Source organism: Procambarus clarkii, chromosome 11 (assembly GCF_040958095.1).
Source record: "Procambarus clarkii isolate CNS0578487 chromosome 11, FALCON_Pclarkii_2.0, whole genome shotgun sequence".
Taxonomy (NCBI): Eukaryota; Metazoa; Arthropoda; class Malacostraca; order Decapoda; family Cambaridae; genus Procambarus; species Procambarus clarkii.
Window position 1 is genome coordinate 35503510 of NC_091160.1, and position 25897 is coordinate 35529406.

The 25897-nt window shown below is 37.3% G+C and overlaps 1 protein-coding gene across 7 annotated transcripts in view; it reads left to right on the forward strand.

The window, feature by feature from the left end:
* Window positions 1–448: 448 nt before the first annotated feature.
* LOC123758242 (uncharacterized protein KIAA2013 homolog) overlaps window positions 449–25897 on the forward strand; it is a 33479-nt gene continuing 8030 nt past the window's right edge. For 5 of the 7 annotated variants that reach the window (XM_069322584.1, XM_069322585.1, XM_069322580.1 and 2 more), the window contains exons 1-15: window positions 449–575; window positions 2503–2576; window positions 3471–3580; window positions 6536–6772; window positions 9167–9321; window positions 10489–10577; window positions 11575–11692; window positions 14722–14838; window positions 15563–15727; window positions 15853–15956; window positions 17623–17710; window positions 18824–18963; window positions 19441–19593; window positions 21147–21271; window positions 22347–22518. In XM_069322584.1, coding sequence (XP_069178685.1) covers window positions 2521–2576; window positions 3471–3580; window positions 6536–6772; window positions 9167–9321; window positions 10489–10577; window positions 11575–11692; window positions 14722–14838; window positions 15563–15727; window positions 15853–15956; window positions 17623–17710; window positions 18824–18963; window positions 19441–19593; window positions 21147–21271; window positions 22347–22518 — 1829 coding nt within the window. In that variant the 5' untranslated portion in view covers window positions 449–575; window positions 2503–2520. Of the gene's footprint in view, window positions 576–602; window positions 743–2502; window positions 2577–3470; window positions 3581–6535; window positions 6773–9166; window positions 9322–10488; window positions 10578–11574; window positions 11693–14721; window positions 14839–15562; window positions 15728–15852; window positions 15957–17622; window positions 17711–18823; window positions 18964–19440; window positions 19594–21146; window positions 21272–22346; window positions 22519–22906; window positions 24032–25897 lie in introns of those variants that run through there. The other 2 variants (XM_069322587.1, XM_069322582.1) reach the window with 2 other exon arrangements.

A 25897-nucleotide genomic window follows, 5' to 3' on the forward strand; every position in this document is an offset into this window, starting at 1 on the left:
TCAAAGTTATTATACATTCTCTGATCTTGCAGGTGAATTTAAATTATTAATAATAAGAATATTTTATCAAGTTGGGGGGTTTCCTGGTATTGATCAGCTTTATCTGAAATAAACTGGGATTATTTTTTAGAATTTGTTTTGTTAGTTTATGACGTTTAATATGTTTTATTTTCACAACTCTCCTTTAGAAAGTTCATTAATTGAACTGGTATTTTATTTGTTTTCATATTAATTGATAAATTAAGGAATATTATAACTACAATAAGACCTTTGTTAAAAAACACAACACAGTTGTTAATTCGAATGCTATCCGTAGACTGTATAATACTATATATTCTATATAACTACCATATTGCCGATATAACTGCATACTAACATCCAAATTAAATCTTAAAGTATACATAATACCCACATATATATTGGATGAGTATATGAAATAAGTGTGAGTGAAGAGGAGTAGCGAGGCGAGGCCGGAGCCAGGAGTGTCGGGACGCGGGACGGGCCGGGGGAGTGCCAGGTGTCGGGGTCACAACACTATGACGTCCACAGCCAGCCACACACACCTCTCCTGCCCGGTAATTACCTCACTCTCCCTTACACTCCTCTTCCTCCTGCTCCTCCAGGCACCACTACCACGCCAGGGGCCTCTCCTCCCTGCTGGGGGTAGCTGTGGCTCGCGTCCTCCCTCGCCACCACACACACACAAACTTTGAACTTCTGTCATAATATTTGTTGTTATGAGGTAAACACAGGATCAGCTTGCAGTGGTGAGACTTGGTAGCAACAGTATTGGTGTAGTTTTTTTTGTAGGAACTCTTAAGTGATACCTAGTTTTTTTTCTTAATGTCAAGACGTAAGTGTCTTGATCAACTATCACTTTTCCTCCATAGTCACGACGCAAGTGTCTTGATAAACTACCACTTTTCCTCTTTAGTCATGACACAAGTGTCTTGATAAACTACCACTTTTCCTCTTTAGTCATGACGCAAGTGTCTTGATAAACTACCACTTTTCCTCTTTAGTCATGACACAAGTGTCTTGATAAACTACCACTTTTCCTCCTTAGTCATGATGCAAATGTCTTGATAAACTACCACTTTTCCTCAATGTCATGACACAAGTGCCTTGATAAACCACCACTTTTCCTTCTTAATATCAAGGTACAAGTGTTCATAAACTACCACTTTCCCTTCTAGTTAAGAATGTGTTGATAAACTTGGTCGTTAACACCATCTTGTCAAGGCTTGTTCACTTAGAACTCTCAAGTGGTGATTACCTCTTTGCCTAGTGATTTGTGTTGCTACACTGAGTGGCAGATATTGAGATGACTGGTGTGTAGGTGGGAGAGTTTTTTGTGCTGTTTGGGTACAATAGATCGTGTTGCATTTTGTCATAATAGATTAAACAGTACTGTAATGTTATTTGTCATTCAAATACAGGCCACTGTACTGTATTTACATTGAGGTGGCCAATGCTGGATATTGACCAGGGGCCAGGCCTGTTCTAAATTATCTGGGTTTTGAAGTAGAATTTTGGTATTTATTGGAATATTTGTAGTGCCAACTTCCCGGCCGACAGTTGGTTAATGGTTCATGTTGAGCCATCCGGTACTGGCCCACTATACAATACAACCAAATACAGGACAGGCCACATTAAACCCCATCATGTTCTTACCCACTGAACAGTTCACATTAATCCATCAGGTATTGGCCCACTACGTAATAACTATACAACCAATGGCTGGAGAATCCATATATAATGATGACCAGACCACACACTAGAAGGTGGAGGGATGACAACGTTTCGGTCCGTCCTGGACAATTCTCAAGTCGATTGTAATGAAGTAAATGCATGCAATAAATAGGCTAGAGAAAGGTGAGGAGTAAAGTGTAGTAGAGGGGAAAGTAGTACTTCTACTACTACCCTCTACTACACTTTACTCCTCACCTTTCTCTATCCTATTTATTGGCTGCATTTACTTCATTACAATCGACTTGAGAATGGTCCAGGACGGACTGAAACGTCGTCGTCCCTTCACCTTCTAGTGTGTGGTCTGGTCAACATACTTTAGCCACGTTATTGTGACTCATCGCCTGCAATCCACATATAACCCATTACATGGTGGCTGCTGGTACCACATTCACACCAACATGGCAGATGGTTCACCTGTCCATTTCAACCTCTTAGATTTTATCTCCTGCACAGAACACAATAGACACAGCCACATAACCCATCAGGTGCCTGTCTTTGCCACCCACATTCAGCACAGTACTTAGCAAAACAGTCTTTAATACATTAGGTGCCAATTCTTGCCATATATTTTTCCCCCCTGAACTGCAAAACTTGTTGCAATAAATGTAAAGTGGCTGACATCAAACAAGAGTAGACACTTTTTTATCATGGTTAATTAAATAACGAGAAAAATGTACAAAACTTTACTTTTTGGAGTAACAATCTATTGGTGTGTTCTATAAGAAGATATATTTTACACATGTATTTCAGTGACGTAAATAAGTCATCATGGACGTTAATGAAGTGATGAAGAGAGCCAAGCGTGTGTTGGATGGTTACATATCGTAAGTTGAATTCTTCTAAATGCATGCGATCCATGTTTCCTTGCTAATTGTATGTTAAATAGTTTATTAAAGCGCAATTAAATAGCAGTATCCAGGAACTCGTGTTATAAGGTTTTAAGATGGTCAAGTCATTAGAATGAAAAGTGTGCTTATAAAACTTTTTTAATTTACCCATTATTAATCAATTTTGCACTAATAGAATTGACCTCAAGCAAACATGCTGTACTTGTTTGTAGTAATGTTTGAATGTACTATATACTTTCTAAAAATTACTAGTAAAGCTCTGTACTGTAGTTGGTGCAAACACTTGATTTATATGCAAAGTTGCAAGAGAAACAAAAAACTTGAAACCTTCAAGTATATACAGTATGTCATAGGAAATTACATGATGGAATTTTTACTGTGTATCTTTTAAATTAATATTTAGTTCCTTGTAATGAGTGCAAAAAATTTGTACAATTTTTTGTCAACATTTTTAGGATAATGGCAAAAAATCCTTTCCGAGGCTAGGCTATAGGTTTGTAACTATGCAGACCTTGCATTTGACCTAAGGTGGTAATGAGGAGAGCAAAAAAAGTAAGTGATCAATTCATTTAGGGAAAGATGAACAGATATTTAAAGAGGATTTTAATGGAGATAATATAGTTAAATCAGAAAAGAATATGGAACAAAATGCCAACATTGCATTTGAATGCAGGAATGAAGTGTGGACCTTGAATTGCTGGCATTTGGACAAGTCATTTTGCTTCAAAAACTGTAAAAAAATAAATTAATCACACAAGGTATTGATTATAAAATGTTACTTTATTAGATAAATTGATACAATTTGAGCCATGAAAATTTTATATAATATTTTAAGTAATAAGTGACAACGCAGTTCCTTTATTTTCTCAGGTATCGCAAAGCAGTGTTGGTGGTTCTGGTCCTCCTTGTGATCATCTTATACTCGGGGCCTTCACTATTTAGACTAATTATTCGTACGAGACCGTCTTTCATAAGCGAAGGTACGTACAGTACTCTGACTCATTTATACTGAAATCTTTTATTGAACTTTGCAACTCTCCTTTTTTCCCATTCTAGTCATATTATTATTCATTTTTTTTTTTTAATTTGTATACAAGTACTATACTGTATATCTCACTACCTTCATAATTGTCATTATTATACAGTATTGTCATTATTATACAGTATTGTTCTGTACATGACAGTGGTTCATATGTCACTAGAGTATTGACAGCATTGGCATCATTAACATGCTGTATTGTACAAGTGTAAAGTGTTCTATAGTCATGTCCTTTAACTCGAGTGTGAAAATATTCAGCAGCTCATGACTTCAGGGTGGATGTTGGGTATTGATGAGTGGAAGGCACATGATAAAGGGTAGGTCATGAGAAAGAATGGAAGAGTGGCTTACGGTATGAGGGGTTGGGTGTATCAGTGCCTCATGGCCATGGGTGGGTGTGTGGGTCGCTCGTGATGGGGCAGGTTTCTGGGGTGGCACTTTTAAAGTGCAGGTCTGCACTTGCTTCCTGCTTGCAGTACACTATCAGATTCCTTCATCCTCTTGGCTAGCAAGCACAGTAACACTTTTACTCTTGGAAAATGGCAACTGCTTTTTGGTACTCTGATTCTTGACTGAAAACTGGTTTCCCCATCCTTGGTATAGCTTTGGTGGTTGCCTAGTTTCTTATGAAGTTACTAACTTGTAGCTGCATGGCCAGGCTTCTAATTTCCACATCTTATTTTTTCATATTTGAGGGCATTTTTTTCACTTTGATATACTCTGGCCGTATTAATGAATTTATCCGGTGACTTCAACACAATATGACTGAAAATATTTGAGAGTGCCCTATAGCACCGTGCTGTATGTCCCCTTGCCTGACAATATACTACAGTATTCACGTCCAAATGTATAGTGAGATTTAGTCTGAGGGGAAGAGCTGTGTGAAACAGATTGGAAAGAAACTTTCCATGTTAACCGAGAATTATTTTTTGTGGAATAGTACTACAGCTAGAGCATGTTTGTCCACTTACAGTGCACAGCACACTCACACTTAAAGTATTTAACATGTTTGCTGATGATGCTAGATAATAGTGAAGATAAGAAATTTAGATGATTGTCATGCCCTTCAAGAATACCTGGACAAAATAAGTGTATGGAGCACCACTTGGCAAATGGAATTTAATGTGAATAAATGTCATGTTATGGTATGTGGAATAAGAGAACATAGATCCCACACATCCTATAAATTATGTGAGAATTCTTTAAAGAATTCTGATAAAAATAAGAGATCTAGGCATGGTTCTAGATAGAAAACTATCACCTGAGGACCACATAAAGAATATCGTGCTAGGAGCCGATGTTCTACACTTTCTAATTTAAGAATCGCTTTTAAATACTGTACATGGATGGTGAAATGCTAAAGAAATTGTTCACGATTTTTGTTTGACCAAAGCTGGAATATGCAGTGTTTGTGTGGTGCCCATATCTTAAAAAGTACATAAACAAACTGGAAAAAGTGCAATGACATGCAACAAAATGGCTCTCAGAACTGAAGGACAAGAGCTACGAGGAGAGGTTAGAGGCATTAAATATGCCAAAACTAGAAGATAGAAGAAAAAGCGGCGATATGATCACTACGTACAAAATAGTAACAGGAATCGATTAAATTGATATGGAAGAATTCCTGAGACCTGCAACTTCAAGAACAAAAGATCATATATTTAAATTAAACAAAGCTGCCGAAGAAATAAGAAAATTCACTTTTGCAAATAATGGTAGATGGTTGGAACAAGTTAGGTGAGAAGGTGGTGGAGGCCAAAACTGTCAGGAATTTCAAAGCGTTATATGATAGTGTGCTTGGAAGACAGGACACCATGAGCGTAGCTCTCATCCTGTAACTACACTTAGGTAATTACAGTGAAAGATATCAAGGAGTGATTCTGGACAGTTTGCTATCACCAGATGACCATATAAAAGGCATTGAGAGAAGTGTGTATGCTACGCTAGCAAATTTCGGAACTACTTTTAAATACAGTATATGGATGGAGAAACATTAAAGAACCTGTTCACATAATTTGTAAGACCAAAATTGGAATATGCAGCAATGGTGTGGTGTCTATATCTCAGAAAGCACACAAATTAGAATGAGTACAAAGATATGTTAAGTGGCTCCCAGAACTTAAGAGCATGAATTATGGGTAGAGGTTGGAGGCATTAAACATATCAAGGCAAAAAGAAACGAGGCAATATGATCACTACACACAAAATAATAACAGGTACTGTATTGACAAAATGGACAAGGAGGAGTTTTTAAACCTGTAACTTCAATTAAAGGTTATAGATTCAAGCAAAGGAAAATGTAAATAAATAAATAAATTAAATGTAAAGGTGTTGAAAAAATAACATGTATATTTTTTTTACAACCCGAGTTGTAGATGGTTGGAGAAGGTTAAATGGGAAGATGGTGGCTGCCATTACAATTAGTAGCTTCAAAGAACATCATATTATAGAGAACTGGGGAAATGGGACACCATGATTATACCTCTCATCCTGTAATTACACTTGAGTAATTACACTAATGGCAGGAACTGGAAGTATTTGCAAGTTAGCTCATACATTGCCCCTGGGCTTGGTTTCCTTGCCAACAACTGAATAGAACAGGGAAGTATTTAACTGTACTTTTATTTGGCTATGCACATGTATTTGTGTACATTTGTATTTTTTACAACACACTGAGGGGGGGGTGAGGGACATGGTTATTTTCAAGAAACTTGTTAAATAAAGATTTTAATGCTATATTTTCACCAGTCATATTTAAATACATGGTCAACCTTGCATAGTAAGGGGAGGGGAGGGTGTGGTCCAAAAACTAGAATAATTTACTACAATACTTGATTTATGTTAAAGAGATTGTCAGATTTTTCCATCAATATAATATTTGCAATTTTATTTTCAGATTCAGCCACTAGAAGCCTTTCCTTACGTCTAGACCGGTTTTGGCAAGCATCTCAAGAGAATGATGCCCATGTCCTACACACTCCCGCATTGCCAGGAGAGCAGCCGTACCTTCCATATGTTGGCAACGGTCATATTGCTGTCACAATGGACCAAGATAGCCCAATTTACATTAGAAATGGAAGAACACTATCATTACCCATCAATTTCCGCCCTGTCACCCTGGTCTCTCTGGATGGTAAGATTTGATATATTTAATTTTTTATACAATATTGCTTATAGGTATTCTATAACTATTTAGGGAATATTATATACTTTGTATTTCCTCTAAATAAGCCAATTGAAACCTTCCATTTAATCATTTGCCTGTGGCACACTATGGACAGGCTTGTTCCCACGAAGGATAGAATTGTAATATATACGATGATAAATGATGACAATTTTTTCTTGTAAATTATTTTTGCACCTACATTGGCTAATACAAAATTTTGTCCAAGTTGCCTATTACCAAGTCATGAGCATTTCCAATATGTATATAGAATATAAATACAATTAGAAAGCATACTTGCCAAGGAATGTGTTCTGCCATTGACAGCTGGGAACTCATACCTGACCCAGACTCCTACACAAGGGATCACAACACTATCCACACTGCCACTCAATTGTTGCCAGTGAAAAAACGTTTCATTACATTTCCTGTCCTGTAAAGGCCCTCATTTGAGTGTGTGTACAAATACTGAGGAATGAATAGTATTCACCTAGTTGTGTTTACGGGGGTTGAGCTTTGCTCTTTCGGCCCGCCTCTCAACTGTCAATCAACTGTTTTTTTTTTTTTCCACACCACACACATACACACCCACCCCAGGAAGCAGCCCATGACAGCTGACTAACTCCCAGATACCTATTTACTGCTAGGTAACAGGGGCATTCAGGGTGAAAGAAACTTTGCCCATTTGTTTCTGCTTGGTGCGGGAATCGAACCCGCGCCACAAAATTACGAGTCATGCGTGCTATCCACCAGGCTACCAGGCCCCTAGTGTATCATATTCAGTGTGTGATTACCAGTATCAGTACAATACAAGTTTTGTCCCCCACATAAAGTTCTTATGTTCATTTATGCTTTTTTTTATAGGAAGAATGCAATAAATTATTTAATGATGCGCTCATTTTCCAATAATCAAGCCTTACAATTTACTCATGTGTAATGACAACCTGAAGGTTCTGATTAAAATATAAATTTAAACCCTGTTAGGGACTAAACTTAGGCTTGGCCATAAACATAAGTTAGAAGTGCCCATAATTTGCATATGTAATTTTTATACAAGAAAGTTACTGATTTATTAAAGATGTCACTAAGGTGACATGTTGTATCCAACTTTAGCATTGTGTGTATGCAAATGTAATAAGTAATAGTGTAATGGCCTGCTATGTGTCAATTTAACAGATTATGCTAATGTTCTAATTTGAATATTTACAGTAGATTTCATATTTCTCATAATTTACATAGAAGTGTTTAATAGACATATTATAGGTAAACTATAATAAGGTTACATACATTTTGGAGACAAGAAGATTGTACTAGAGAATGAAATGTCAAATATAGCTAGGCTTGTGTTTAATTTGCATACCAGGTATCAAGCAGTTACCAATTACATTTATATATTGAAAATCAATTTGTTATTTATAAAGAGTGATTACTGAGGTGATAGTTACACCTTTGTCATTCATGTAACTAACCATCACTGGTTAGAGCTGGGCAGAGTATTTTCCCAGACAGAATTGAGAGGAGCGGCACTGCCAATTTTTCAACTGCATTTAAAGGGACAGATGCATAGCCTCAGTTTTCAGTGAACTATCACACATTATGCGAAGGTTTTATGTAATAGAACTATTCCTTATAAAAGTTGGGGTTAGGTTCTGTGACAAGTAATGTTGTCAATTATTAACTTGCTTACACTTGGCCATACCTTGAGGTTACCTTGAGGTGCTTCCGGGGCTCAGCGGCCCGGTCGTCGACCAGGCCTCCCAGGCCATTAATGAACTTTGGCAACACCACAGGGACTGGGCTGCCCCTGCTCCTGCCAGAGATTTAAAACAGTGGAGCAGGGAATATCAAACTGGCTGGACCTGTTTCGCTCACTCAGCTATTTGTACACCCGAGTATTCCTTGATCTTCCACTAATATGGTGTTGTAGAATCAAGAAATTTCGGTAGTGCTCTGAAGTGATTAATACATAGTGTCTTATGTTTAGTTAGGCTTTTAGCTTACATGTGTTAGTAGGAATTAAGTGTTATTGCCACACGTAGCTCGGTGATATACCCAGGCAAAGAGCTTAGTGGGGTTACTGGTATAATTAATAAGTTCAGGCGTTTGCTTGTTCGTTCCTGCAGATTGGAACTAGGATTTTGTGTAGTAGTGTTGCATAACTAGTATTTTCCAAGTGTTTTGTATAATTCTTGGCCGTGAAATTTATTTAGTTTGACAGGTAGTATTACTTCCCTTCAACCTATCCTTGACACAGGCAGTCATTTTATTCCCCCTAAATTTGTGCTTTCATTTTGATAGTTTTTATTTCAATTTCATAAAGTCAGTACAGTATATATTTTATATAGAAATGTTATTGTTTTATAGGTATGACAGTGAAGGAAGCCATTGTGACAGAATATACCACAGGCATAGTTCACCGCATACAGTCATGGGACCAACCAGGCATTGGGCCCTTGGATATAACCTACCAGACCTATGCACATCGATCAATGCCATCCCTGCTCTTTCAAGATATCAAGGTAACATTATGAATAATAAATTTTTATAATAAATATTATAAATAATAAATAAAAATTAAAACACACACACACACACACACACACACACACACACACACACACACACACACACACACACACACACACACACACACACACACACACACACACATACATACACACATACTGGTAGTTATTGTGCTGCAATGTTTAAAAATAAAAATATTAACAATTTGAAGACCATATAGGTATATTTTAGTGATATTATTTAAAAATATAATAACCTACTTTTACTACCAAAAGTTGTACTGTGTTTAAAATTTGTATTTTATACAACCCATCCGTCTGTCGTGCGAGTCATGTAATTGTGTGAACATTAATACTATGGTTCATATTGACATATTTAAAATACATTTAACCTCGTTGGAAGCATTCATTCAAGAAAAAAATACATCAATCACCGATTCTCTCTGTAATGCAGTAGTTAAAATTCTAAATCCTGCTTCTGTATTCCAAGGCATTGGGCCTAATTTCATCACTGAGTACACTCTAGGTAGTACATTACAGCACACGGTTGTCTTTTAAATATTTCCAAATTGTATTCATTTGTTAAACGTGTTGATGCTGCCACCAAGTTTGTTGGGAGCAGCAACTCGGCAAGGTAACTGTGGTGCGAGTGTTGCTTGCAATCTTATGCCAAGTTGTATTTGGAAAGACTTTTGAGTGCCCAAGAATGAACTTTCTAAAAGTTACTCTGGCCTAGAGGGAGCCGGTCGGCCGAGCGGACAGCACGTTGGACTTGTGATCCTGTGGTCCTGGGTTCGATCCCAGGCGCCAGCGAGAAACAATGGGCAGAGTTTCTTTCACCCTATGCCCCTGTTACCTAGCAGTAAAATAGGTACCTGGGTGTTAGTCAGCTGACACGGGCTGCTTCCTGGGGGTGGAAGCTTGGTCGAGGACCGGGCCGCGGGGACACTAAAGCCCCGAAATCATCTCAAGATAACCTCCTTTGTGTAAGTATGACCCAACAGGGATGGAGGCAAAGACCCTTGTTGAGCTAGTGCATGCCTACTATATGGGACCTGCAAAACCTTGTAGGACTAACAATGTGTCCTTTCAGACGGGACTTTTTCACTACCTCATTGCCTGAATTTTTGTATCTAATGTGTTATAATTTTTGTTTCCTAGGTTTTCAACCCAACTGATCAGGATGCAATTGTGGATGTAGAACAGATGGGGCTTGGAGACTGGCCCACAGCAACTACTGAAACTATAAAGTAAGTTAGTAAGTACAGTACAGTAATCATTAATTTCTGATACGTAACATTTATATTAATTTTTGTTCTTGCTTTGGGGTGTGTTTTAAAAAAATACAAAATTAAGATAATAATTACTGAATTACAAAGGCCTAGACATAAAATATATTACATTACCTTACTGACAGGCTCCAGTATGTTTGTGTGAATAATTCAATTTCTCCCACCCTACCCATCAACATTGGTGTTCCTCAGGGCAGCATACTTGGCCCTCTCTTCTTTCTCATTTACATTAATGACCTTCCAAATGCCTCCCTACACCTCAAACCCATTCTATTTGCTGACGACACAACCTTCATTTACTCCAATCCTGACCCCCTTGCTCTAAATGTCACAGTGAATACTGAGCTAAATATAGTCCATATTTGGCTAACTGCCAACAAACTCGCCCTCAGCATTGACAAAACTTTCTAGATTTTGTTTGGCAATAAATCCTCAAATCAAATAAATCTCAGGATAAACAATACCCAAATTTGTAACACAGTAGATGGCAAATTCCTTGGCGTTCTCATTGACCACAAGCTGAATTTCCAGGGACACATTCTAAATATATCCAAAAAAGTTTCAAAAACTGTTGGCATTCTTTCTAAGATAAGATATTATGTACCTCGCCCTGCCCTGGTGACGCTCTATTACTCCCTCATCTATCCTTATCTCAACTATGGTATTTGTGCTTGGGGTTCTACATCATATAGATGTATTATAACAATATTGATATCATATGAATATACAGTAGATTGGATGATAACGAGACCAATGTATGACAACCACAGTACTCCAGGGAACATTGTATGACAGTATCCTCTCTCTTAGGGATAATCCTAGAAGACTAATTGAATTTCAGAAATACAGGAATTTTTATAGAGTAAAAATTAACTATTGTGAATATGCTATGCAAATTTATTATTATTATTATTAATATTAAAGTAAAAATGGTATGCAACTTTATCATTTTCAGATTACAACATGGTGAAGGTGAACATGAATATCTGGTAGTGTCAGGAAGTGTGGAGCTGCCAAACTCAAATGCCATTCCTGTCTCAATAGTGTCATATAAGGTCCCCTCCAGCTTACAGGTGAGCTTATTACAAATGTGGCATTATATTATAAATATGGTACAGTAGTACGAAACAAAAGCTTTTTGCTGTTATGTAATGGTAGAGCAGTGATCATTATGGCAGAGGAATATATGGAGCCCCCCCCCATTCTATTGTATATGGAAAAGATCTAGGGAAGTGGCGGGTGTACTATGTGGCAGCCATGCATGGGAAAGGTCTGGGGAAAGGAAAGGTCTTACATGGCAGAGGCATGTAATTACCTAAGTGTAGTTACAGGATGAGAGATACGCTCGTGGTGTCCCGTCTTCCCAGCATTCTTTTTCATATAACGCTTTGAAAGTGTGTGTGTGTGGGTAGGGAGGGAGGGGGGTGTTACATGGGAGACATGTATGAGAGGAATCTGGTAGGATGGGTGATGGTTCACATGGCAGAAGCATGCATGAGAGTGATCTAGGGGAAGGTCTCTTACATGAAGCCTGGTGGATGCTCTTTCTGGGCCATGTTCCAAGTGCTTTTAGAGTGGAAGGAATTGTATGTAATTTTCTAAAGAAAATTTGTTATCATATAAATTTTTTCCCTGTGCTATTCTGAGAGGTATGTATGTACGTTACTTGGCCAGCCTAAATATTTGCTTATATTCAGTTGCACAATCTTTACAAAGGCATCAAATACTGACTACTGTGGCTACACAGGCAAACATGAACTTAGAAGTTGGGAGATCATTTTTCTCTTACAACTTTTTTTCCTGGTGTATTTAAATGTGCTCCGGTAGACAATTTTGAAGGACGGTTTTTTATACAGTAGGGTACATATACAGTCCTGTTTCTGCATACTGTTTTTATACAGTCCTGTTTCAGCATACTGTATAAAAGTTTCAAAAGATTGTTAGGGCGTGATTTAAATTTATCATATTTGTCGTATAAATCCCCCCTTCCTTTCCCTTGGAATGTGTAAAAAATGACCCTGCATCCAATGTGCTTGTGTTAACCCCCTGCACGGAGCACCTGTTTTGTGTGACACTCCTGTGGTGCGCACAAAAAACATTGTTCTGAAAACATTATTTTTCATTTGATATTGCTCTTTAGCATCCAGAAAGCACAAAAATCCAAGTAAAAAGTCCCTATCTCTTGTGGTTTAGATATAACAGCTCAGAGAATTTGCATTTTTTTTCAGTAGACATGAGGTGAGGATCCGCATGGGAATAACTTTATATATTTTGATTGATTCGTGTATTTTTTATAAGCCTAAATCTTATAATTGCATATACAATAGCACACAATTTGCCTGTAAGTATGTAATCACTCATTTTGCTGTTAAAAGTTGAATGGCTCCTAGTATGGGTACCCTGCGTATCCAGACACTGGATGGTGATGATCCAGACATGGTCCTCATTTTCCTACTATGGAAAGTGAGGGACTCGGGAATCTTTTTCAAAATGTGGAATGGTTACTGGAGGCCTGAGGAAGAAGCCAATGTACTTTTCCCCCCATATATGTGTGGGAGTTTTAAAGTAAAAAGTGGCAGAGAATTTTGTAGTTGGGAGAGAAGAGCGAACCCTCGTGGATTCACTCGCTTTTAAAATGCAAATGGCCTTCAATAATTGATGATGCCATTGTAAGTACAATAAGTATTCACACCAAATAAATAAGCTATTCAAGCAATCTTGACATAAATAAATAAATAATAAACACAATGAAATTGACTTGATAATCCATAAAAAAATGAGTTATTGCAAGGAGAACAAAACTTTGCTGGTGGTGTAGGGAGGAGGTGGGTAAATGTAGCATCTTCCTGGGGGGGGAAGGGAAGAAGAGTCAGTGAGAGAGAAGACTGGCAGAGAGTCTACCTCTGCCAGTCCCATCTTAAAAGGTAGATGAATAATCATCTACCTTTTAAGATGTAGATGATTATTCAAGTTGGTGCAACAAACAATGGTTGTATGTTTATAATTTTGACACCAGAATGATTACACACGATTCCTTTATAGTACATTAGAAAAATGGAAAATTGCTTAATGTATGTTCTATAACTTTTTGAAGTAGAGCAGCAGCATACCAGTTTGTGGCAGATGCGCACTGTTCTCATTTCCTAGTAAATTTGAACATACTGTACAGTGTACTATATTTACATAAGCAAACAAGTTTTCTCCTACAAACCCAATTTAAATCACTCAAAATATAGTATACTGTACATGATGAAAGTACAAGTCTTTTGTTTTCTAAAAAACTTTGTAAAATGAACTTCGTAAAATGGTGATGCAGCTTTATACGCTGGTGAATACAGTAAGTTGTTCATACTGTTCTCTTCATTAAGGGGTGTTTAGTGTTTATCACTGATTAATAATGCATGTTGGCTGTCACATAAGGGTTATCTTCTTGAGGTTATCTTGAGATGATTTCGGGGCTTTAGTGTCCCCGCGGCCCGGTCCTCGACCAGGCCTCCACCCCCCAGGAAGCAGCCCGTGACAGCTGACTAACACCCAGGTACCTATTTTACTGCTAGGTAACAGGGGCATAGGGTGAAAGAAACTCTGCCCATTGTTTCTCGCCGGCACCTGGGATTGAACCCAGGACCACAGGATCACAAGTCCAGTGTTCTGTCCGCTCGGCCGACTGGCTCCCTACCGGCTCAGGGTAGTCGGTGTTCCTGCTATCGAGGAATACAAATGTGTAGAATAATTTGTTTGCTCGGTTATTTATGCACGTGAAGGAGAGAGTAAGTGGATGGTAATTAGAGGTGAGAAAAATGCTCTGACAAATGTGACATGTGGCACTTCACACAAGCCATGTCTCATTTCATTTCATCACATTGGAAAGTAAAATTGATCTAGAGGAATAAAGCAATGTCTCATTCATAACTTACTGTACAGAAAAAGGCAGGATATTGTGTAGCTGAATTTAAAAAGTGATTTCATTATAATCTATTATTCCAAACAAATTTATATTAACCCATTTTAAAATTATATAAATTATATTGTTTAGTTTATCTTCATGATTTTCGTTGGAAGGAAAGATATTAACCTTACATTTTCATCTCTGATGTTACAGATAGAAGCCAAGAAGTCAATAGCACTACACATTGTAACAGCAGTCAACTATTCGGAGCCTGTCCCAAAGAAGGCTTATGCAACTGCCAAAGATATAGCTACACAAGGGGCACTTGCTGTAAGTAACGCATTGTTGGGCTCAACATTGTTTTTACACAATACAGACCATTTAATGGGAAGGTTGTTCTTCAGACTTTGCTTACCTACATGATTTATTGTCAAGAAAAACTGACAAAGACTTAAAGGCTAATGTGGAGAATTAAGGGTTTTTGGAGACGGAGAGGTCTTGGTAGACTATGATATTCATCCTGAATTTGTGATCAATAGCTTTATTTTAGTATTTTGTGAAGCTTGATATGTATTTCATCCCTACTGAGTTGAGGATGGAATCAGTTGCCAGTGTGTTTGACAATGGCTATGTATTTGGATAAGTTGCTCCAAATCCAGACAATTATGCCATATCAGTGGGTAGATACTTGATTTACAAATTGAAAACCCTCTCGACTAGACCAAGCGGTCAAGTTAACACAGGTGTTGAGGGTGGGCTTAAGTAGTGAGAGTACAGCTGCAGTTGTGATCCTAAATGCTGTATGTGTGGCTGTTTAACCTACCTTACTATTTGCTTTATGTCTATCACTGTCACTAATTGACTTTTTGTATCATTAACTAGGTGAATGACTTCTGAAAGGCTGGTAAAAACTAAATTGTAGTTAAATTGATGTTAATCTTGAATAAATAAAAAATAATCATTATACAAATTATCATATGGCATTGACTTGATAATTTGCTGGTAAAAAAAAAAAAGAACTTTTAATGTGATGTAATTATGACCCTTTTTACAGGCATTGAGAAGAGCAGTTACTGGAAACATAAAAAAACTTCGTAATGACCACTCAAAAGTCTGGAAAGAGCTGTGGTCCTCCGGATTTGGCATTAGCCATTCAAAAGCTGAGAATGCCTTGAATGGTGATCTTATCAACACCACCCTCTACCATGTTTTGTCTCAGGCATGTGACTAATTTATTATACAGTGTATTTTGTTAATTTTCCTTTAAAATTTCTTGTTGTTTATAATGCATGTTATCATCATCTCTATTTTGTTTACAAATGAACTATTGGTCTCATTTATCAGGCCCCGGCACCATTGTATGAGGTACTGACCACTGAAGATCGGAGAGCCTCTATTCTGCGTGATATAGCATATGCCGAAGGTTGTTACGGTGGTCATCAAACCCTGTGAGTATTTTGTTGCTTAAGTTTGTATAGATTTTGATCAGTGTATTCTTACTAACATGTGTACATAGTGCAGAATGATTAAAGGGTCCCAGCACTTGGCCTTAACCAAACCCACAATCATCTTTACCTCTGCCCTCCATATATGGAGGCCTGACAGCTGAATGACAGCGCTTCGTATTCGTAGTCCTGAGGTTCTGGGTTCGATCCCCAGTGGAGGCGGAAACAAATGAGCAGAGTTTCTTTCACCCTGATGCCTCTGTTACCTAGCAGTAAATAGGTACCTGGGAATTAGACAGCTGGTACGGGCTGCTTCCTGGGGGTGTGTAACAAAAAGGAGGCCTGGTCAAGGACCGGGCCGTGGGAATGCTAAGCCCCGAAATCATCTCGAGATAACCTTAAGTTATGTGTATGTATGAAGTCAACTTACTAGCTACCTTTGTAATTAAGTTATGTGAAATCTCATAAAATATTGAACCAAAGCCATTGGCTATGAAATCAGTGCAGTAATATCTTACTGTTTGTATATTGCCACAGTAATCCAAAAATTAAATAAAATGCTTTCTTTTATTTTGTCTAATGCACAGCCATCTTGTGAAATGGGCCACTATCTTAGGGTGCTATGGCACTTTTCAGCTCTTATGATATTTATCCCTTTTCTGAGGTAGTGCAGTATTGAGTAACTGAAAAAAGAGTTCAACTGTTAAATGACAGAATAGGTGTTGTTAAGTTGGGAGAAGTAATGAGAATATTTTGAATTGATGTGATTAATATTGTTTGACTATAGTAGTAGGCAGGGAGTCAGGGTGTCAAGTTGCAGGTTGTCAGCTTAAAGTGTAAATGAATGTTAGTGTAAAGTGTTAATAAAGTAAGAAATACTGTAATAATAATAATAATAATAATAATAATCATTTTGGGAAAAGTACATACAAAATGGGAGACAAGAAGAATGTTGGATTTCTTGGTACAGCAAGTATATAATCTAAACCTAAGGCCACTAATACACACAGCATTTCAGGTATCATTATTTATGATTCATGGTGACGGAATAATGAATAAGCTCATTCTGTGTAAATTACTGCACTGGGTATTATGAAAGAAACTGGTAATAAAAAATATCAGGGGAACAGAGATTGAGAGTATATAGTAGAGAGTGAGAGGAGTAGAAATTACCAAGGATTATATGAAGTTCATAGATTGCCAGGATGGAAGAGACTACCAGGATGGAAGAGATTGCCAGGATGGAAGAGACTACCAGGATGGAAGAGACTACCAGGATGGAAGAGATTGCCAGGATGGAAGAGACTACCAGGATGGAAGAGATTGTCAGGAGGGTAGAAATAGCCAGGATGGAAGAGATTGCCACAAAGTAAAAACTTTGCCATTTAGTGCATATAGAAGGATCAAACATGTGAAATGAACTAGAGGTGATGGTTATGGAAGCTAACTTATCCATAAACAGCTGGAAGACAATGAAATGAGATGGAATAATTAGGGATTATGTATACAAGATACATAATAGCCGAGAGATCTGCAGATACAGAATGTTCAAAGATTCTTTACTGGTAAAAAAACCTAGCCTAAGTAATGCAGCAAGACTTTAAAAGATATGTTGGGAATACTGTAGAACATTCCCGTATTATTGACATTTGTTTTTTTTTCTATATAGCCAAGCTGAGCGTCTGTGGTCCCGTCTTGACACTGTGGACGATGTCAATACAGTCGTGGGGTATTGGATGGTCACTCTAGAAAAGCAGGTGGGTTATACCACTCTTGTGTTCGCTATTTTCCCCTTAAAGTTTGACTTGGTTTGACTTGTAGTCAAGGCTCCATGGTGCCATGGTTGATCAGTCCAGCAACCAGGAGGCCTGGTCGACGACCGGGCCGCGGGGACGCTAAGCCCCGGAAGCACTTCAAGGTAACCTCAAGGCAAGGTAAAGAGGCAAATAAAAATAATAAAACTTTATAATAATAATAATAATAATTTATTGGGCCACATTGTTGTCCAGCTTGGTGAGGTTATAGGGTTGGAAGTTGATAGCTCAGGGACCCCTCTGGTGTGGACAGTTTTGACCATTCACCTGACTGTGGTCATGAATGTACAGCACATGTAATAAAGCAGTAGAAGGGAAAGGTAGCTAAGGGAAGGGAGGTATTTGAAAATTTCTTTGATTGGTTTTATTTCCATGAAAGGTATTATGTGATTTTTAGTAAAGCTGTGCACTGATAAAATTCAGCATTCAATATTAGCTTCAGAAAGTACTGTAGTAAATTTGCTATTTAAAATTTCCTTTTGTTATATGTACTAAATTTGGAGGTAAAAGAGTTTTTACCTATAATGCTTTTTTACTAGAAATAAATTTTGCTAATTTGTTGATTTCTATTTGACAAGGAGCTAATGTTGACCAAACCACACACTAGAAAGGGAGGGCACGACGACGTTTCGGTCCGTTCTGGACCATTCTTGAGTTGATTGTGTGGCTTGTGATTGTGTCCCACACAATCGACTTGAGAATGGTCCAGGACAGACCAAAATATCGTCGTCCCTTCATTTTCTAGTGTGTGGTTTGGTCAACATATTTCAGCCACGTTATTGTGACTCCTCGTCTGCACAAGGAGCTAATGCACTGTTACATAGCCAGAGTGAGTAATATTGTATTTGCTGTAGGGAGAGAGGGTCTGGGATCTTGCACACAGGGAAAAGTTTGCCACCTGGCAAGTGATTTTTGTTTGCAACGAGTGCTGGTTACCCAGTCTCTTTATTATCTAAGAAAACATCTGCAAGTGCACTCATACAGATGCTCTTGGGTGAATAAATTTAGTTCAGATGTGCTTCTGTTGAATTCTTACATGTTACGTGTTTGTTTCAGGGTTGTCACCAGCTGGTGCGTGCTGGAGCAAATGGTATCATGCAAGCCATGCTGCTCAGCTTCGGGGGTATGCGCTTCAAAAACCAACACCTGGAGTTTAACACTCACCCAAGGGACCTTCACAGAGATTATTACTTCAGGTGCAATTATTTGAATGGGAATTTTCTATATAGACATCTAAAAGTATTATATATATTTAGTCAGAAGGAATACCTTTTCAAAGTACTGGAGTCCGTATTGAAAGAGAAGTTAGAGTAGTTCATTATGCTGATGGGCTTTAGATATTAAATTTGTAAAAGCAATTAGAATTTTTAAAGATAAATTGTGAATGGAATATAAACAAATCTATTTGAAAGTTGCAATATTTACTATATATCTAGTCAAATATACAGAAAATATTTGACTAAAAAGTGAATGTTGCATAAACTTATTGTACAAATTTGAGCGCTTGTTAAGAGTTGTAGAGTTCCTTGCAAATTTATTCTTTTAAATTCTGTTCTGTTTGATTTGTGTGCCTCAATATTTTCATTATACCCAGTATGGATGAATTTACGGAAGAATTGTCTTGTACTCATTTGGTAAAGGAAATATTTTCTTAATATTGTAATGTTTTATAGGAGGCTGAGCTATGGCAATGCAACTCATCTAAATATCTCTGTAATGGTGCAAGAAGAGGACTATAAAGCCATCATCTACACTGCCCTTGACAGATCTGACAAAAATTATTATGCGTGTGATGCTGGTTGTCTCGACCCGCCCGTTGAACTCAAGTAAGCACTTGGATGTATTTAGAAACAACATGCAGTTACCCTCTATCGTGACTTTAAGGTTACCAGTGTCAATTTTAAGTGTCAAATTTTTTTTATCTAGAATTGGCTAATGTGTATTGGTTACACTAATGCAGCTCCCAAGTGTATTAGCAATGTTGCTATTCTTTCAAATTGAAATCAGTTAAAAATTTGTTTATTTGTTAAATGTCCTCTTAGGTGATATGAAACATGCCAAATTTGGTAATATATATATTAGGCATAAACAGAAACCTGTAATAATACAGGGAGGTTTTTCATAGAAACATTTCCAATATTACTTGTTAAGTGTATGGTAATCATACCAGTGTTTAAAACGCATTCTTAAGTTGGTGCAGGAATTTGGTTAGACCAAAGGTGTGATCAAAGAAACAGGAACACAAAGTCTGAAGGCTGTGTGTGCTTCACATGTGAACTTAACAAGTTGAGAGTAGACTTTAAATAAAGATAATGTTTCACCTCTTAATGGCTTTATCAAATCTAATGGCGATACACACGGCCAGTACTTATAAATAAAAAAAAGTGGGAAGGATGAGGTCAGGAAGGTGAAGACAGCACAGTTAGAGATTTATTATAGTAAGTGGGGTAGCAATGCTGAATACAGTGACACCTCAGCTTATGAATACCCCTCTTTACGAACTTTTTGGCATACGAGCCCAATTTCTTTGTAAAATCCTGATCAGCCATTTGAAAACACACAGGTGAAAAACTTTTTATGTGCAATGTGAGAGTCAATGGTAAGGATCAGCCTAAGAAAATAGTTGTGAGGCAGTAGAGAATGTTTCTTCCTCATTAAGAAAATGTGTGACGTATGGGAAGAATTGCAAAGTTTTGTTGAAAAAACTCGCCTAAATAAGCAGTAGCAGGCCATTGCATTGACCTTCTAATTGACAATGTGATGTTTCACTATGACAAGTGTTAAAATGTAGGGAAAAACAAGTGTCTTTAGACAGATTCTTAAGACAAGCAAGCAGTGAGCCTCAACCAGGTCCTAGTGGTATGCCTGCAAAATGTAGGAGAGAGTGAGTACCCCAGAGAAGTTATCACTGCCTGATGTTATAATAGAAAGGGACTTCCCTTCCAAATACAGTAGTAACACCTCTCTTCCTCCCCCCACCCCCGTCCTCACCATGTTCCGCATGCCAACAAGAGTCCTCACTGCAGGTAAGATATACATACTGTATCGTAGCTAGTGCAAAAGGAGTGGTATTCGGTATAAAATGTAGTTTTAAGTTAATATTTTTGGGGGTGTGGAATGGATTAACTTAATTTACATCATTTTTAATGTGAAAATTTGTTTAGAGTTACGACCAGTCTCTGGGAACGGATTCAATTCATAAATGGAGATACCACTGTATCTCACGGTTCTGTTTGATAGTACTTACATGTTGTAATACTTTTGTAATTCTCTTGACTGTGTGTGTGTGTGTGTGTGTAATATATCATTGTTAGCAGTTGGGGGATATATGTATGTACAACATTTGTCCCATGATGCTTACCATTTATGCACATTACAGACAAGCCAGGCAGGCATTCCCTGTGAAGCTCACTGAGCCTGTGACTGCCATCTTGTATATTACTTCTGACAAGGTCCACATGGAAGAACTCAAACACACCATACACGTCAAAGAAATAGCAGTAGGTGAGTAGTTATAGAAAGATTTTACATCAGTATATCAGATTATTCTATTAATTCAGTTGTATGTAAGTCATCTTCATTTCATTAGTCATGTTCTTGTAGTGCTTGGGAGCTCTTGTGCCGAAAATCAGGAAAAGGATGGTAGGAAAAGAGGAATAAACTTGCTAAAATGGACATTTGACCTTTCGTAATTCGCTTCTGAGTAATGCACATTAGAAGATCCAACTCTTTTATTGTTGACATTTTCCTTTGTGTGTGCTTTTTAAAGTTTAAGAAATGGAGCACCATACCACAAGCATCATCAGCAGGTAGTGCCCACCACAGGCACCATCTGCAGGTAGTGCCCACCACAGGCACCATCTGCAGGTAGTGCCACCACACTAGCAAATTATCCCCGGTAGTGTCAACCATATCATGGGTTTCGTAAAATGTGTCTGACATTGATTTCCATAATCATTGTCTGGTTTTCCCCTTAGTGTTCAGGCAACAGTGAGAAGAAAAGAGGTGAGTACTGTAACACTGGATGAGGAATGAAAGTTATAGGTGTTAAAAAGACAATTTTAATTCATACAAACAATTATAACATTCACACTATCTCGTCACATTTAAACAAAAATAACTACACTAAAAATCCTCTACAGCAGCTCCTCCATTACTTCATAAGCCCAGATATTCAGTGCTTCTTGTGAGTTGTCATTCACTGTTTTAATGTCATTTAGTATTTTGTATTTTCCAGTAATATACAGTATACCCAGTAATAAGAGACTTTTAATATTTTTTTATTAACAGATTCATTTCCATTATTTTGTTCTAAATTTACAAAGTCAAAATGGATTGATACCATCATTATCATTGATCTTTGTTCTTGTTTTAATGATATTCTGAGAGTTAAAAGATTTGAACTTTTAAAAACCAGATTTTTTGTTACACAGTAATTGTTGAGTTATTTTAGCCAAATACACACGAACAAGGAAAGTTGTTAGCTGATGATTCTCTACCCTTATTCTGATGCACTGTACTGTATAAAATATTTATTTTTTTAATTTCAAAATAAGTTAGTTTTTTGTTTTGTTTTCAGCCCCCGCCCATGAGCACCATGTGATAGCCATGCACAAGCACGGCCACAAGTGGGGAGGATTGCCCACGATATTCTGGTTAACTATTATTGCGCTTATTGTGATATTCCATCTCTTCCTCATCAAGCTGGTCATTAATGAATATTGTGGAGGAGATGTCAAAGTCAGATACAGGTAAGGCGTAATGACCGTTGCAGGGGTGACTGGGCAACATAAACGTGGGATCGCTGGAGTGTTTCAAGTGTAGGTTAGACAATATATGAATGAGTTTGGGTGGGTATAAATGGTAGCTACTTCATAGGAGCTAAACTGCATATTTTTTTTCTTATGTTTTTATGATGGGAGTCTAGTAGTTCAGTTGTATACATTAGCTAATGCAGTACAGTATATGATCATCAGACATAAAATATTAGAATATATTGGACTAACAAGATGTGCATGTTTAACATTTGCATGCCTTTTCTCTTATGCTTGTTTTAGCTCCCTTAATACACGAGAGATGTACGATGGTGGCCATTTATCTACACAGTTTTCACATCCATTATTATTGTTGTCATTTTAGGGAGTAAAGGGCCAAGAGAGGGTGAGCATTGCACAGTAATTCCAGGTGTGCAATGATGGAGTTTCCTGGAGGAGATTGTGCAGTAATCACATGGCAGAGACTGCCATGGAGTTGCACGGAAGGTGCTGTGCAGTGGAGTCGCTCGGAGGGTGCTGTGCAATGCAGTTACGCAGAGGGGGGTTGTGCAGTGGACTCGTGTAAAGTGAGCCATGTTGTGGAGTCGTGTAGGGGGGGACAGTGCCACAGGGTTGTGCAAAGGGGGCTGTGCAGTGAAATCACTCGGAGGGGGCTACTGAAAAAGTTATGCTTACCTGAATTTACCTGTGGCCCAACATCTTTCTTTAGTGGCCTTAGTGGGGACAGGAAGCCAGCATCTTACCAAAGATTTAACCTTTATTTCTTGGCATTTAGTGCTTTGAAGGGTAGGCGATTCTAAAGGTTTATTATTTATGCAGTATACATAGTACAGTATTTGTATCCCTTTCCCTTCCCAAATACTACAAATGAAGCAATTGGTTCTGTCCAGAACTAGCACTGTTGCCCGTTTATTGCAACAATACTGATAATATATAATGTTTTCATGTTAATGAACTATATTTCTTCTAAAAAAAATGTATTGTTTCTAATATAATAACATAGCAGATAGATTTGTGCATTGGAAATATATTATGCTTTCCTTGGCTAAATTTTGGTTGGAGCCAGCCAACCAGCCATCAGTAACCACTCCCTCAATTGTTTTACACAAACTTAATTTATTTTCTAACATCTATATTGTCTATATTAATGTGTGTGTATATTACTATTAAAAAGCTTGGATAGATTGACAAAATTGATTATTTATGGGCTTTGAGCGGCAGTGGAGGAGGAAGACTAGCCAGACCATCACCATGACTTTCCTGGTGTCTTACATGACAACTTTATTATATTATGCTTCCCAAATTAGTACAATAAACTCTGTATTTCTTCTATTCATGTGTGTGATGATTTATAATATGGATATACCAACCCATCCTGAAATTATAGTATTTACAGCAATTCTTTGGTCAAATAAACAAAAATGGACTGTTATATTCATAAATTAGAATAAAAAAGTTTATATTTTTTTATTAATAAAGACGTTAAATTGAATACTTGCAAATATGCACTTTGTATATTTTGAGCCATAATTAAGCACTCTTGACTAAAATTGCCCGATTATTGTTCAGTACGGTCTGACAATAAATAATAACTAACTTTAGTAACCATTCAAATGTATTAATACGTATAAAGATATAGTACGGAAAAACTTGCTGCATAGATACATAACAGAAGGAAAAGCTTTGCTTAACTGGATCCGACAAGCCTCGTTAACTAGGTCTCAAACTGACGGTTCTGTCTAAAAAGATTGACATACATCTATAACTCATTTTTTCACATACGAAGTTAGCCATAAAAACGTAGTTCCTTCGTGTGATGTGTCAGGAGCACCAGCATATGCACATACTGCACTGTACTCATAAGTTTTATTGTTTTTAAAGTAGCAGATTGTGATGATAAAAGATGCAGGCTGTGATGTTAAAAGTGGATTACTGGCTCAGATTTTGGATAACCTCCTGTAATTTTTGTAGCTAGCTGGTAGCTATTACAGGGTGGATAGGTAGCCATAAATTGTCGTGAATGATATTTATATGTAACTCCTGCAGTTGTACTTGACATTCGTGTCAACCTAGATGTACACACACAAACACAGGTACTAACTGGTTTACGTTTGAATTTGTTTATTTCTGGTCTTTAATAAATGTTTTATTAACACGTGCTGGATAAACTGGTTAATAGAATATTAAAAAAAACAAAATTGACATTGGGAAGTATGGTTTACTGTTAAAAAATTTAAGTTTGTAATTTTTTCCAATTTCTTCTTTCCTGTTAGATTGTTAGAGAACGCAAGTAGCAAACAACCGAACCAGCCAGACTAGTAGTAAGAGTTGGGTAGTTGGTATTTCAACTAGACTTCTTCCCTTGCACTCTTACCTTAAGGTAGAAAAGTGTGGAGAATGATAGCAGTGCTTTAAAACTCAAGAATTTATCTCTGAAACTATTTGCAAAATATTCAGATTAGAAAAGTTAATTCATCTCTTGGTGGTTTGTGACAAAATTCACATAGACATGCACAAAGAAATCACATTAACGTGATGTATCGGTGAGAACGTGTAGAGGTCATGGTGAGGATCCTGCACACTGGGTTCCCCCAAGCACACCCATATGCCAACATCTATTTTTAATTATAATAAGACTTATTAAGGTACTCGAACATAATTGGTGAATAGATGTCCCGCAGCAAAACTCAAAAACCGTACTGTATTATAAATTAATCTCTGCCATTTGAGAAATGGCAGATATCCACACGTGTTAAGATTGATATCGGCATCTTTGGTCGCAGCTTTGGATACAAGCTTTTTGAAATAAGTAGTCATGTTGGGTTCTTCTTTACAAGTGCTTATTCTGGATGACTAAAGTAATACATACATATGGATTTGTTCATACCCTAGACTTGCATGGGTATAAGTGGCTTTACTTTGAATGTCATGCATGACTGCGGTGAAAGATTTCTCACTTGCTATATAATGTCCTGTTTTCACAAACTTTTGTTTATATTTATTTATACTTTGTGTTTGTCACTTTTTACTACAAGATTTAAAATACAGTCCATTTGAAGAAAATTTCCAAGGTAATCATGATAATAATGAAGTACTGTAATGCAATTTATTTTTAAATTAAAATACAGTATTACTGATTCGAAAAACTTTGTCTGAATGGAAGCTAAGCATTTCTCTTACTCATAAAAAATCACTTTAAAATGTTATGCCAGCTTTAATTAGAGCAAGTGCAAGATATAAGCATTTAAATGAAAATATGATATTGTAATACGAAAAAATATTTTCAAATATATTGGCAAATGCTATTTTGTGTGCTTTCAAATCTTTCACTAATGCGAGACTGAAGACAGGGTTA